General features: G+C 36.9%; 1 protein-coding gene across 1 annotated transcript in view; it reads right to left on the bottom strand.

Moving 5' to 3' along the window:
• The window catches only part of PIGN (phosphatidylinositol glycan anchor biosynthesis class N), a 111,600-nt gene that overhangs the window by 46,806 nt on the left and 48,275 nt on the right, over window positions 1-16,519 (bottom strand). The window contains exons 17-22 of the mRNA XM_080821151.1: window positions 14,415-14,554; window positions 11,712-11,811; window positions 11,515-11,607; window positions 10,456-10,547; window positions 7,024-7,132; window positions 4,428-4,536 (exon numbers count right to left, since the gene is read on the bottom strand). Coding sequence (XP_080677277.1) covers window positions 4,428-4,536; window positions 7,024-7,132; window positions 10,456-10,547; window positions 11,515-11,607; window positions 11,712-11,811; window positions 14,415-14,554 — 643 coding nt within the window. The remainder of the gene's footprint in view (window positions 1-4,427; window positions 4,537-7,023; window positions 7,133-10,455; window positions 10,548-11,514; window positions 11,608-11,711; window positions 11,812-14,414; window positions 14,555-16,519) is intronic.

Genomic DNA, 16,519 nt, shown 5'->3' with positions numbered 1-16,519 from the left:
CTAGTTCTTTGAAAGAATTAATAAGATTGACAACCCCCTGGCCAGACTTATCAAAAAGAAAAGAGAAAGGACGCAAATAAATAAAATCATGAATGAAAGAGGAGAGATCACAACCAACACTAAAGAAATACAATTATAAGAACATACTATGAGCAACTCTATACCAACAAATTCAACAATCTAGAAGAAATGGATACATTTCTAGAGACATATAAACTTCACAACTGAACCAGGAAGAAATAGAAAACCTGAACAGACCCATAACCAGTAAGGAGATTGAAACAGTCATCAAAAATCTCCAAACAAACAAAAGTCCAGGGCCAGATGGTTTCCCAGGGGAATTCTACCAAACATTTAAAGAAGAATTAATTCCTATTCTCCTGAAACTGTTCCAAAAAATGGAAATGGAAGGAAAACTTCCAAACTCATTTTATAAGGCCAGCATCACCTTGATCCCAAAACCAGACAAGGATCCCATCAAAAAAGAGAATTACAGACCAATATCCTTGATGAACACAGATGTGAAAATTCTCACCAAAATACTGGCCAGTAGGATCCAATAGTACATTAAAAGGATTATTCACCATGACCAAGTGGGATTTATTCCAGGGCTGCAAGGTTGGTTCAACATCCACAAATCAATCAATGTGATACAATACATTAATAAAAGAAAGAACAAGAACCATAAGATACTCTCAATAGATGCTGAAAAAGCATTTGACAAAGTGCAGCATCCCTTCCTGATTAAAACTCTTCAAAGTGTAGGGATAGAGGGCACATACCTCAATATTATCAAAGCCATCTATGAAAAACCCACTGCAAATATCATTCTCAATGGAGAAAAACTGAAAGCTTTTCCTCTAAGGTCAGGAACACGGCAGGGATGTCCATTATCACCACCGCTATTCAACATAGTACTAGAAGTCCCAGCCTCAGCAATCAGACAACAAAAAGAAATTAAGGGCATCCAAATCGGCAAAGAAGAAGTCAAACTCTCACTCTTTGCAGATGATATGATACTATATGTGGAAAACCCAAAAGCTTCCACTCCAAAACTGCTAGAACTTGTACAGGAATTCAGTAAAGTGTCAGGATATAAAGTCAATGCACAGAAATCAGTTGCATTTCTTTACACTAACAAAAAGACAGAAGAAAGAGAAATTAAGGAGTCAATCCCATTTACAATTGCACCCAAAACAATAAGATACCTAGGAATAAACCTAACCAAAGAGGCAAAGAATCTACACTCAGAAAACTATAAAGTACTCATGAAAGAAATTGAGGAAGACACAAAGAAATGGAAAAATGTTCCATGCTCACAGATTGGAAGAACAAATATTGTGAAAATGTCTATTCTACCTAAAGTAATCTACACATTTAATGCAATCCCTATCAAAATACCATCCATTTTTTTCCAAAGAAATAGAACAAATAATCCTAAAGTTTATATGGAACCAGAAAAGACCTCGAATAGCCAAAGGAATATTGAAAAAGAAAGCCAAAGTCGGTGGCATCACAATTCCAGATTTCAAGCTCTATTACAAAGCTGTCATCATCAAGACAGTATGGTACTGGCACAAAAACAGACACATAGATCAATGGAACAGAATAGAGAGCCCAGAAATAGACCCTCAACTCTATGGTCAACTAATCTTCGACAAAGCAGGAAGGAATGTCCAATGGAAAAAAGACAGCCTCTTCAACAAATGGTGTTAGGAAAATCGGACAGCCACATGCAGAAAAATGAAATTGGACTATTTCCTTACATCACACACAAAAATAGACTCAAATTGGATGAAAGACCTCAATGTGAAAAAGGAATCCATCAAAATCCTTGAGGAGAACACAGGCAGCAACCTCTTTGACCTCAACCGCAGCAACTTCTTCCTAGGAACATCCCCAAAGGCAACAGAAGGGCAAAAATGAACTACTGGGATTTCATCAAGATCAAAAGCTTTTGCACAGCAAAGGAAACAGTTAACAAAACCAAAAGACAACTGACAGAATGGGAGAAGATATTTGCAAACGACATATCAGATAAAGGGCTAGTATCCAAAATCTATAAAGAGCTTAGCAAACTCAACACCCAATGAACAAATAATCCAGTCAAGAAATGGGCAGAGGACATGAACAGACATTTCTGCAAAGAAGACATCCAGATGGCCAACAGACACATGAAAAAATGCTCCACATCACTCGGCATCAGGGAAATACAAATCAAAACCACAATGAGATACCATGTCACACCAGTCAGAATGGCTAGAATTAACAAGTCAGGAAATGACAGATGCTGGCGAGGATGCGGAGAGAGGGGAACTCTCCTACACTGTTAGTGGGAATGCAAGCTGGTGCAACCACTCTGGAAAACAGTGTGGAGGTTCCTCAAAAAACTGAAAATAGAGCTACCCTATGACCCAGCGATTGCACTACTGGGTATATATCCCAAAGATACAAACATGGTGCTCCGAAGGGGCACATGCACCCGAATGTTTATAGCAGCAATGTCCGCAATAGCCAAACTATGGGAAGAACCTAGATGTCCATCAATAGATGAATGGATAAAGAAGATGTGGTATATATATATATATATATATATATATATATATATATACACACACACACACACACACACACACACACACACATACACAATGGAATACTATGCAGCCATCAAAAGAAATGAAATCTTGCCATTTGCGACGATGTGGATGGAACTAGAGGGTATTATGCTTAGCGAAATAAGTCAATTGGAGAAAGACAACTATCATATGATCTCCCTGATATGAGGAAGTGGAGATGCAATGTGGGGGGTCTGGGGGGTAGGAAAAGAAAAAAATGAAAGAAGATGGGATTGGGAGGGAGACAAACCATAAAAGACTCAATCTCAAAAAACAGACTGAGGGTTGCTGGGGAGAGGGGGGACGGGAGAGGGCGGTGGGGATATGGACATTGGGGAGGGTGTGTGCTATGATGAGTGCTGTGAAATGTGTAAACCTGGCGATTCACAGACCTGTACCCCTGGGGCTAAAAATACATTATATGTTTATTAAAATTTTTTTTAAAAATGATTAAAAAATAATAATAATAATTAAAAAAAACCTTTTTGGAAGTTTTAGATGTTTAAAAATGAGATATAATGAAATGCTCACAAGTTGTGTTTTCTTTGCTTCTCTTCACTGTAGTTTATCCCTAGGTAGGTAAGAATACTAAGGAGGTGAGGCAGGCTGCCCTAGAGAGGATTGAGCAATGGCTACATTGCTACTATGGACATGGGACCTCCTATCAGCCGTATATTGTTTACCTGCTGGTGTGCGTTGTATATGACTGCATTCGTGAAGTTATGCACTATGACAGAAAGACTTCCCTTTAATACCACAGTTCTCATTCATAGTTTCTGTTTTTTTCTGGGGATTTAAAAACTAACATGTCATGTGAGAGAGATCATTACTAATAGTCACCTCACTGGAAATATTACCCACCCCTTCCATGCAGTATATAAGCTCCAAATGGGCAGGGATTTGGTCTACCTTTACTATTCTCAGGGAACAGAAGAGTGCAGTGCCAGAACACAGTACAAATTGAACACATTTTGTTTTTAAATGAAGGAGTGGTCATCAATATTGTTCATGCAAAATGAATATAAATGATAATCTTATTAAATCAAGAAATTTAATGGGAAGGCCTGCAGAACAGCCTCCATCATTTTTAAGGTAAAGTTCCATCCAAAGAGCTTTTTCTTTTTTAATGATGAACAACAAAAATCATTAAAAAATAAAAACCTAGAGGGGTTAAACTGCATGTTACACTATTCATAGGCATCACAAAATGTCTTTTTTTTTTTTTAAAGGAAAAACCTAGATTCAAGCTTGCCCCTGTCTTGTCTTCTAGTTGAAAGGAAAACCTTAGGTCCTTAAATTATTTCTGTTTCCTTCACATGCATATTTCACGATCCTTAAGTAAAGGTACTAAAGAGGAATGTGTTTTGAAACCTTTAACTGGCTTTATAAAAGGTGTAATGTGTTGGGAGGTGACTAATCAATGTTATTTTCAGCAAGGGAAATCCAGGTTAAAAGTGAACTGTTTCCTAGTCCCTGTGTAAGAATGGAGAACTTATGAATTGACAGGAAATTTCAGCATAAAAATCTCTTGGGGAATCCCATAGGGTTTTATCAAATGTGAACAAATATAGCCTTATTATCAGGTAAATAATATTCTATCAAGTAATTCTTATTAACACATGAATGGTCACAGAAGTTCTAATTTTCTTTGTCAAATCCCAGCATGAGATAGAAATCATAGTTGGTTATTATTATTTTCACTCAACAAAATTATTTCTTTCAGTAACAATAATACAGATGTAAATGGACAATTTTAAGATATGACTTGATATAATAACATTAACTCATTTGGTTTGATTGCCCTCTTACCTAATGTTATCCAGCTAATGATCTGGTTAAAAAGAGGCAGTCCTTGTTTCTTGAGCAAACTATCATGGGTCGTATACACAACATACATGGAAAGCACAATGCTCAGCATCTGAAAGTAAATACAAAACACACCAGTAGAAGAGAAGGTGGTGAAAGACTAATTTGTATATAAAAAGAATCCTTAGAAAATTGCTTGAGGGACGCCTGGGTGGCTCAGTTGGTTAAGCGGCTGCCTTCGGCTCAGGTCATGATCCCAGCGTCCTCGGATCGAGTCCCGCATCGGGCTCCTTGCTCCGCAGGGAGCCTGCTTCTCCCTCTGCCACTCTGTCTGCCTGTGCTCGCTCTCTCTCTCTCTCTCTCTGACAAATAAATAAATAAAATCTTTAAAAAAAAAGAAAATTGCTTGAACAACTGGAATCTAGCCCCAAAGCTACTAAACCTGGACCAGCTCACCGTCTCACAGCCAAGGCTACAGGATAGAGCTCTGGTAGTAAGCAAAGGCCCTTCTTTACAAGCACAAAATAAGGCATTTTACACTTTCAAGAGTAGTCTGATAAACGTGATGACACCATATCTATTTAGAAATACTCATTATTAATGTTGAAGATTTCTTAACTCATGGAAAGGCAGATGGTGCCATGTGGTTGGGTGTCTTCTACCTGTGGCTCTCACCCAGTCATATCCACTGACTCAACACATATTTGGGGTCTGAATGTTTACCTGGTACTGGGAACACAAGGAACACAATATTCTTCAGGGAATATATATAAAAGTGGAGAACTGGTAAACTATGGCTTGTAGGCTGGTGGCCTGTTCCTAGAAATACTGTTTTCTCGAAACTTAATCACTTATGTGTAATCTACATTCATTCATTCATGCGTAGTCTACAGCTCCCCATACGCGACAGTGGTAGAGCTGAGAATTTACAACAGACTCCATATGACCTATAGCTGAAAATATTTATAATCTGGCGCTCTAGGGAATTATTTGCCAACCCCTGAACTAATGGGTTATTTGCTATTTTTAAGAAATGACATAACTATGGCTGTAAATAAAGTAATATCTCCTAGAGATCAGATTAGCAACCTCATCACCAACCCTTGAGGTACCTTCAATTTCTCTTATATTTTCAGTGAACTCAGAAAAAAAATTGAAAAAAGAATTTTAGAAAAAAAATTATTGATAAAGCTATGACACAATCCTAGGATCCTTTCAATTGTAAGACACATTCTCATGTCAGAGATGTTAATATGTCAAAAGAGATTTATCCTGGAATCACCAAAAATATGCTATACAATAGAGCAATTAATTCAAATTAATAAAGTTAATGTAAAAAGAAATTTCATAACAGATTTACTAACTCAGGGGTATTTTCAGCAAAGACTATAAGAATTTTAATATACGGGGCGCCTGGGTGGCTCAGTGGGTTAAAGCCTCTGCCTTCAGCTCAGGTCATGATCCTAGGGTCCTGGAATCGAGCCCCGCATCGGGCTCTCTGCTCAGCAGGGAGCTTGCTTTCCCCTCTCTCTCTGGCTGCCTCTCTGTCTACTTGTGATCTCTGTCTGTCAAATAAATAAATAAAATCTTAAAAAAAAAAAAAGAATTTTAATATACTTGTTCCTATAGAGTGGGATCCAGAAACATTCACTTCTGCCAAAGTAGTCATAATTATAGGTGAATTCTGTCAAAGCTACCTATGGGCTTTAGTGTAAAGCCTGTCAGTGTACCATTTAAAATGAAATATACATTCCTTTGTTTTGACAGAACATTTGACAAAATATTTCTTCTCATTTTATATGTTCTCTGTTTTTCTCCAAGAATATAAAATAACATCTTTTAAGTGTTGTTATACTTTTATTTTAGAGTGTTCTTGGCATTACTTTCTATTACCCCAGCTTTGTTCAGAGGAAATTTTTTGAGAAGACTCCTATAAGTTTTCTTTTGTCAGTGTTCTGGATGTGTTCTTTTATTTTTTTTTTTTGTAAAAAAACCAAACAAGTAGTTTCCATGCTCACAACTCTGTATTATCTCTACAGTTTACGAATAAACAGACCGAAGCTACATTACTGAAAATCGCACATCTAGTATGCAATGTAACTGGGAATTGACCTGATTTTGAAACCTCAAGTTCAAAGTTCTTTTCACCACACCAAAGCCAGCAACCAAGGTGAAGTCTACTTTCCCTGGCACATCATCTAAAGTATTAAACTGGCTATTCTTTATAGACACATACTCAGAGGCTGCTCTCACTTCAAAGATGACCCTTCCCCTGACTCAAAGGAGAACAGTACAGAATCTTAGACCAAAGGAGGCTGTTTACAGCTCAGCTTTTTGGTCAATATGGATGCCTCTTATATCTCCCTAACCTCTGCTCTCTTGGCACCTTCGGGCTGCCTCCTGCTGATCTTTTGGCAATTTCATTCCTCTTAGAGAATATATTTCCATGTAATATCTTAAACAGAGAACTTTCTTCTCAGCTGGCAGGCACTGAGCAATGTAAATATGATGGCATCTTAAGAAAATATCATTAAATACAACCATAAGATCCGTTTGGTCTATCATTAGTATAACACGGTGTTGAAAATCTGTAACTGACCTGAAATAGATGTAACAGCAGCTCTTCATTTATAAAACGATCTTTTCTTTTTAAGAGAGATGTTACAACACACAGGGATAGCAGGAGAACCAGCGAGCCGGCACCCATTCTGTTTTAAAACACAATTCACAATTTTAATTTTTCTTAAGATAGTTACTGGAACACATATTATATGAACATGTCAGATATTCACTCTAATGTAGACCCTATTAGTCATTTGGTTTTATCAAGATGAAGGAGCAAAATAGATATATTGGTGTAACAGGAATAAAGAGCAAAATAGATATATTGGTGTAACAGGAATAAAAATCACAGGATGAAGATGCGGTAGGGGGTGCCTGGGTGGCTCAGAAGGTTAAGCATCTCCCTTTGGCTCAGGTCATGATCCCAGAGTCCTGAGATGGAGTCCTGCATTGGGCTCCTTGCTCAGTGAGGAGCCTGCTTCTCCCTCTGTCTGCCCCTCCCTCTGCTTGTGCTCTCTCTCCCTGAAAAATAAACAAATAAATAAAATCTTTAAAAAAAAAAAAAGATGCAGTAGGGATGGGGTTATTTTTCATTTCTCACAATTTTTTAGATATCCTTACCTTATTTCTTTACTTTGACTTTTTGAACTTTTGATTTTTTAATCTGTTGATTATTTTGATTTTTTAAACTTTTATGCATACCAGCTACCATAATTCTTAGCCTGACTTGGATAAATCTACAGAAAACAACATAAAAAATAGTTATACAAACATATCATCAGTATCTACAACATAAATTTTCTGACTATGAGCACTAATTCACACAAAAAGGATCAACATTTCTATTCCCTACTATTGTTAGGAGGATAACATGTTTCCTTCTAGCACTGATCTTGGTACTTTCCTCAGCTGCTGGGGCTAAAGGAAGGGCAGGACAGGATCACAAAGGCAACACGCAGGTGAGGCATCTGTACAGTAAAGAAACAACAAATAACACTTCTTTTTTTTTTTTTTTTTTTTTTAAGAGAGGGAGGAAAGAAGGTGCGGAGGGGCAGAAGTAGAGGGAGAGAGAGAATATCCAGCAGGTTCCACTCCCAGTCTGGAGTTTGACATGAGCTGACTTGATCTCACAACCTGAGACCTGAACCTCAAGACCTGAGCTAAAATCAAGACTTGGCTGCTTAACAGCCTGAGTCACCCAGTGCCCCGATAAATTATACTTTTTCAAGAACATCAGGTATGGTCTGGTTCCTGAAGCTGAAGGAACTGACACCAAGGAAATGGTATACTAATATTAAGCTGTATTTCTCGCCTTCTAAAAATCTGAGTAACAGGACAACTGAAATAAGGTTAAGGACACAATCTGGAAGCAGGCAATACAAAAACTAAGAGAAAAGGAGTTGGTTAAAGAGAAATAAGAAAGAGCAAAAAGCAGGGCTAAAAATGAATGCAAAGCAGGAATTCCTAGGAACATATTTGCTTGCTTTTGTTTTTGTTTTGATTCTTTTAAGGGGGAAAAAGTAGTTATACATTCAACATGGATTACCATTAAAACTTATGAAAATAGCTGTCATGATCAAGATTCTTTGCTTTTCCTTTTTAAAAAATAATTTGGTATTTTAATTCACTGGCAAATATGTTTTTTGTTTTAGAGACTTAAGTAAGAGTTATTGTTATTTTTTTATATTTTATTTTTCCTTTAATTTTATCCTTAAATGTTTCACATATCTGTCTTGGTAATTTTCTAAAGGAGGGAGGGAGGGGATGTAAAAGATCAAATGGTGAGTAGAAATTTCTCCATGAACCAGGAGTCAAAGTAAAGAAGTTGCAAATATAGCTACTAAAATACCAGCACAAACTTAAATCACTGAGGAATTTAAATTAAGAAGCATAGAGGGAAAAAACACAATTTTTAAAAATACAAATTAGATTTCTCATGTTTTAACACGTTTGCATCTTGAAATCATCTTTAGCAAAATATGCAAGTGGCAAATTTCTATGGAGACTATTTATATAATCTCTTCTCCTTTCAGTATATAAATTCTGCTCAACTATGCCAACACTGCTTGAGCAGGACAGAAAGGCAGACTGACCAAAGTGGGGAAAGGGGCTTTATAAAGACAATAGGAGAGGGCGCCTGGGTAGCTCAGCGGGTTAAAGCCTCTGCCTTCAGCTCAGGTCATGATCCCAGGGTCCTGGGATCGAGCCCCGCATCGGGCTCTCTGCTCAGCAGGGAGCCTGCTTCCCCCTCTCTCTCTGCCTGCTTCTCTGCCTACCTGTGATCTCTGTCTGTCAAATAAATAAATAAAATCTTAAAAAAAAAAGACAAAGACAATAGGAGAGCTCACACAGAAATACGAAGCAAGAAATAAATGAAAATATTTGAATTCATCTTCTTACATACTACTATAGTTTATGACAGATACAAAATGTTTTTACTTAGTAACACTAATAAATTATGGCTTAGAAGTATGGTCTTAGAATTCAATACAATTATTTTGGGCTCTACTAATAAATGGATTTTCTGGAATAATTCCTGACTTATTCCATATTAGTAATTCACAGAAATGAGATAAATGTGTTCACTGATAAATATCATATAAATAACAACCCAAAATTAACATATACTTCAAAAAATATCATTTAAAAAATATCATTCCTTCAGCTAAAAAAGATCTACCCTCATCAATTAAAGATTAGGTTAAAATGTTAAAAAAAGTTGCTTATACAGAGTTTAAAACAAAGTAGCAAAGATGATTGCATGATTAGAAAATGAAAGGAAATGTTACATGAAATACAGATCATTTAGCTTGTAAAGCACACACAGGCACACGCACATACACACAGAGCCAGTGGATTTCTTGATAATAATTTAAAAGCAAGGGTAATCAATTATTTTAGAGATGTATTTGGGATATATTGAGAAGAAATAAGTGTGATGGCAGCATGCATGTATACAGAATTTTCTAACAGTTTACGTGGTTAGATATGGTAAAGTTGTCAAGGTACAGACCTTCCTCCCCTAGAGATCATTACATGTGGATTAGAATAGGAGACAATTTCATTATTCTAAGACATGTAAAGTGTGGACATGCTCAAAGGCAAAGATGAAGATTGCATCAACGGCTTATAGATATTTTCATTTTTGGCAAACAGAACATTTTTTCATATGAAACCTTTTACTGATTCCTCAATATACAAAAGCTTCTAGACTTTTTTTAAATTTGGCATTTTAAATTATCAGTGTTTGGTCCAATTTCATTTTTTTGAAGGCCCAGAAGCATCTCCAAGGAGCTTTAATGCTCCCCAGAGCCCGAGCCAAAATCTCTAATTGTTTGATATTAGTATTTTAACTTTTATTAATTAGTTTATTTTGAAACTCATGACCAAGATTAGGTTCAGATTTCATGGTGTGGATGGAGAAAAACAATTATGTTGAAAAGAAAGTAAGTTAAAATATTGTCCATACACTAGAAAGATATCTGGCTTTCGTCCTACAACAGGCATCAGTGGGAACACTGCCAGGAGCAAAGAGAAGAAAATCCAACTCAGTGAGATGCTCTAAAATAAATAAAAAAGTTATCTTTAGACAAGTATGGTAAAGAAAACTGTCTTTAGTATTTCACAGGCTATACGACTGTGAAGACTACATGCAAAACCTTAGAGCTGTTTAAACTGTAAAACAGTTCCTCTGGGTGGCAGATGTGTCATGTGATAGGTACTGTATTAGGTATAATATGAGCATTATCTGATTACCTTCCCACAGTAACCTCATAAGGTAGGTTATATTACTCACAATATTTCAGATGAGGAAACGGAGCTCAGAGATGTTAAAGTATCAGTGGTACCAGGTCTATGACCAGCAAATGAAACAGCCAGGATTTAAACCTGTGTCATATTTCACAGCAAGGGCTTCAATCAACTTATGGGACACCATATACTGATGGCATCTAAAGGAAAGCTGGCCTGCAATAGCAATCAAGTGATTGAGCTCAGGAGGGAAGGAAGTAGAAATACTTTTGCAATTAGATTAAGATACAAAATTATCAATCACCCCCTTAGTTGGAGAAGCTTCTAAGTTCTCATAGGGTGGAAAGAAGATATTTCTATCCTCCTGTTACCTCCATCAAAAAAGTATCAAAGTGGAAACATGAGCCAATTCTCAGGGCTGGGGGAAAGGTGACTCCTCTGACTTGAGTTCCGAGCACTGCCTCTTAAGCCGCTGCACTGCTCTAGACAATACCATCCTTTAGATATTTGAGGCTAATGGAATCTAGGAAGCAATTTAGAGAAGGACATACCAGTTCTGCCTCAGAGTATTTCAATCACCGCATGACCAATTCATTTTTATATGAAAGTCTATGTGAATCACTTAAAGGTAACCTCGGTCCTCCTGTCAAAAGGACCAGGCTCTTTATGTAAGGACACGTTCTACCCTTTTCTCTAAAAATGAACAATTCCCTGAGTTAAACACATATCAAAACAAAGTAGCGACTCATCTGTCTGATGTCAAAACAAGTACTTGTACCTTTGCTCGAGTCCGTAGCTGAGTGATAAATGGCCAACACGCGAAAGCTACAAGTCCAGCGGTGAGCGTGTAGCGGTAGAAAAAACTGAGAACCTAGCAATGCATTCCAAAGAAGAAATGAAAAATGAGGTCATTTAAAAGGAGTTACATATGTATAAAAGAGATCTGAAAATGCTGTAATGCGGTAAATTACTCACTAATACTTCAATTCCCAGGATAAAGATGAACAGGTAGGCAACCAACTGACTTAGAGGAAAGGTCAACAGGGATAAGACAAAGTCTTGAATGACTCTAAACCTGTTTGACAAGATTATTTACAAAAAGATTATTTATACTATATAGTGAACAAAACTTTAGGTTATGTATGGTAAAAAGTAAAAACTGGGCAAACCTAGAAATCAGGGACTGATTTTTCAATTCATAGGTTATTCAAAAACTAGTATAATCTCTAACAGATTTCTCTCAATGGCTTCTTCACTTAAGTCATTTTTTTGAAAGCTAGAAGTATTTTAGGAAAAAGTATAATTTCTGAATTTGATAATGATCACAAAAATTTGTTTTAAAAATAAACATTAGGGGCGCCTGGGTGGCTCGGTTGTTAAGTGTCTGCCTTTGGCTCAGGTCATGATCCCAGGGTTCTGGGATTGAACCCCACATCAGGCTCCTTGCTCAGCAGGAAGCCTGCTTCTTCCTCTCCCACTCTCCCTGCTTGTGTTCCCTCTCTCTCCCTGTGTCTCTCTCTGTCAAATAAATAAATAAAAACCTTTCAATAAAAAAATAAAAATAAAAATAAACATTAATGATAAATAAATGTTTGATCCTAGGCTACACATGAGTACATACAATTATAGATATATGATCAGAAACAAAATACAATGAACCCAAATGGACAAAAACTGGAAAAATTTTTAAATTCACCAATGCTAATCTTATATTGAAATCTCAAATATCTTAATGAGCATAGGTTTTCCTAATCTAGGTAGAGAAAATCTTAATTGCACTTTTTCTCTGAACTAAATAACCTTTTCCAAACCCAATTTAAGATGCTGCTAATTGTACACTCATTGTAATTAAATGTGAATCCACAACCGTTAAAAATGTATTACATATTTGAGTACTTTACATTTTATCACTGGAAAAATTTTTTAGCATTTGTAGTGATTAAGCAAGTAATTATAAAAGGTCAGTATCATTTAGTTTATGATCTTTTTCTGACTGAAAACAATGGCCACATAATGTTATCAAAACTACTAAGTAAATATAACACCAGTCCAAAGGAGAATGCTTCTTTTGTTTTCAACAGTGAATAAGCATAGGAAAACAAGAGATGATTCTGTAAATTATTTAGAAGATCTTATAAGAAAAGTAAATTTTTAGGTACTACTTTCTATACAACCTATCAAAAAGATAAAGATAGAACACAACGTACATTCAAAATCACCTTTCCTCTTAAAGTTTAAATATATACGTCATCTTCATAATGAAGACATTTAATAATTCAGGAGGGGTTCTGTAGTAGAATAGAATTTTCTGCAAGGATAAAACTTCCATTCTAAAAATTTTTAAACCAGGGGGCCCCTGATTGGCTCAGTTAAGCCGCTGCCTTCGGCTCAGGTCATGGTCTTAGGGTCCTGGGATCGAGCCCCGCATCAGGCTCTCTGCTCAATGGAGAGCCTGCTCTCCCCTCTCTCTGCCTGCCTCTTTGCCTACTTATGATCTCTCTCTCTCTCTGTCAAATAAATAAATAAACTCTTAAAAAAAATAAATAAAAATTTTTAAACCAGAGTAAATGACACGAGAAAAAAAATCTGATTTAAGTATATATTATGTAGCAATCCCAGTCCTTTCAAATGGAGAAGCCACACATGTACTTTTGTTAGTGTATTTTTGTCTTATACTTTTAAATGTTTAAAATATTAAACATTTTAATATTAATTTTTATTTTTGATATTTTAATATGTTAATATTTTAAAATACTTAATGTTTTTAAAGGATAGAAAATGTGGTCAAAGCTGGAGTTAACAAAAATTAGAATAAAAATACACATCATGTCTTGACAAACATGTTGGCTAACCCTGAAAATACCCTTACTAAGTCTTGGGTCTTTCTCCATGGTGTGCTCTTGGGGTCTGGTTTTCTCAAGAGGATGCCTGGATACCCAAGACCAAGTTTAAATTCTAGGTTACTGGTGCAAATATAGAGGTCAACATAATGTGCAACATGACCCTCGCTGCCTATGAACGTGAACCAGCCCAATATTTGGGTGGTTTTATCTTAAAGTGCTTAAAACTCGCCTGAGAGTTCTACCTCTGATGTTTTCTCTAATGGTAAGTATCCCTCTTACTTCCAGGTTGTAAGGAGGCGCTTAAAGGAAGAAACCATGGCCCATGTGAATAATATCTACCACTCTCTGTAGGTATACATTACAGGCCTGGATTTAATTACAAAGTTCCATTTATCTAGGTTGACATGATAGCTACAAAAAGAAGGGGGAAAATGCGTGGAAAGAAAACATGTACATTTCCTTGTGAAACATGAAGATACGCTGGGGATCTCAGATGATGAGACAAATTCAAAACAGAAGTTATTTCTGGCAAAGTACCATCAATATTAATTACCCTATTTGTCGTCCAGATTTTTCTTATTTATAGAGGATACAAAAAGAGGGGACAAGGTCAATAGTACCTCAGGGCAATAAAGATGAAGTCAAAAGGGAAAGGCAAAACAAAAAGGATGTTTATGTGCAACATTTGTGCGCTACAAATGAAGTGAGAAGGCTCAGAGATTGGAGGATATTATAAATATCTTTGATGATTTATGCCATAGAAATCTCATGCACTTTAAATACAAATTAAACTGTCAATGAAGTGTAAGGTAAGACAGTAAGATGTGTTACTTACTCTCTCAGCACAGCATACCATATGGGGATGGGCAACAAACAATATACGTAGTAAGTCCAGGGACAGTCTTGAATCAGCAGGAAAAATGCTACTAAAACACCAATAGCTATAAAACTACACGCCAGGAGGTGGCTTGGTTTCTGAAAATCAAACAGAACATTAAAACACTTCTAAATTCATATTAATTGATAGGTTTTTAAAACCATACCACTACCTGATTAACTGAAGAACGGCATCAAAATTTTTTTTTGTCATTGGAGAAGTATCATTACAGAGAAAAAAGTTGGATATCCTGGTATTGCTGTAATTTAAAGGTGATCGTGTTCCTCTAGTTTGTTTGCAAGTAACTTGTTTGGAACTCTGAACATACTTCTCTTTAGTAACAATCTTAAAAATGTTGACTGAGCTCCCTGACCAGCTCACAGAAGCCCATTTAATGCACAATAAACTGTGGGACTTAATCTTCCTTTGGAACAATGCTTCTGTCTATTCAAACTCCAACTTGACATGCTGCCCACGCTCCTCTCCCCATTGCCCAACCACAGTGTGTTCATTCAGTCATATCTTCTCTTCCCAACCACCTGCCAGACAAAAAAGGAGTTCCTCAATGTAAGCCACCTGTGATGGCCTCCATGGGCCACGTGGGCCCATGGGTGCTCTGGGCCAGGGGTAATGAAGCAAGCTTCAGGGACAGACATTCCAGTGACTGGAAAAAGAATGCATCTATGGAAAGCTGGGATGATAATAACAGCACCAGAGGAAAAAACCAGGAATGGAGGGGTAATATGGCATTATCTTTTGTCTGTCCCTTGTTTTGTCTCTGTTTTCCTCTTGCATTGCTAGCCAAAGCTAAGTAAGGTGAGAATTAAGAATTACTCAGTGGAGTAGAGGAATTGCAGAGGAGGGAGACAAGAGATTTTTTTCCCTCCTTATAATTCCTCCTTACTGGCATAAAATGTCATCAGAAAGGAAGTAAGAAATAAGGATAAACTAGGACATCGTTGTGAAAAGGAAGGTGAAACACCAGCAGTGTGATTAAGAGTTTAGGACTACACAGATCAGAACTCAAAATCTGGCTCTGTCACTTGCTCTGTGTACAACCACATACAACCATGAGCAAAGTACAAAACTGTAGTGAGACTTAATTTCATCCCATTTATAAAATGAGAATAATAATTCCATATCTACTTATCATGGTTGATAATGTTTAGGTTATGCAGAGCTTAGCAAAATGTCTGGAATGTCATTAAGGCCTAGTAAATAACCGTTGCTTTTATTACCTTCATTTTTACTCTTTCCTCCCCTATTTCTTTGTGTTAGTTCCAAAAGGCACACAGAAACGTGTTGAGTAACACCACTGGAGATGGAGATGTGCGAGACAGCTAGGGAGGTCCCGCAGCAAGGCACACATCTCCAAGACAAGTGGGTGACTGGAGTCTACAAGCTAAAGGTAGCCGAGGCATGTATTCATTTTAAGAGGTGAGACTGGTTTCACATCATTTTGAGAATAGTAAAATAATAACAAAAGAAGTTGAAAAGAGTATTTTTTAAAAATTCCAGGGATTTTCTGGGGCCAGTATAATATGATGTAATAATCTAACCCTTTGATACCTAAATTAGACATTACCAATGACATCCGCTTGTAGGAAATGAAGTCATGAGGAATTAAGTTCAGCTGAAGTAGAGATTGAAAGACTTTTTAATAATAAGAGTGGGGGGCATTTTCTCCTTTATCATGAGTTGACTCCCCACCGCCTCCCCGCCCCTCAAGACACACCTGATGGTAACGAGCCACACGGGGGCATTAGGATCAGTCCTTTGTCCAGCAAACACTTACTAAGCTGCACTCTCTATGCTGTGCTTCATGCTAGGTGCTGGCCTTCAAGGGCTTTGAACCATACAGGTTGAGATGGAATCATGAGACTTGGTTTAAGGGATTGATATTGGGGATGTTTATTAGGTAACAGGAAAATAAAGGCAAGCATATGGCATGATACAGATATTTAGTTCTAAAGCAAGTAACATTTGAACTGGCAAAAAAGCAGGGGAGAAGAGTATCTAGAAGCTACCTGCAGAAGACAACGAAGAGGGGCTGTAGCAAATCA

This window comes from Martes martes (assembly GCF_963455335.1).
Source record: "Martes martes genome assembly, chromosome: 13".
NCBI classification, from domain to species: Eukaryota; Metazoa; Chordata; class Mammalia; order Carnivora; family Mustelidae; genus Martes; species Martes martes.
Note: the sequence above shows the minus strand (reverse complement) of the source record. Positions and strands in the feature narration are given on the sequence as shown.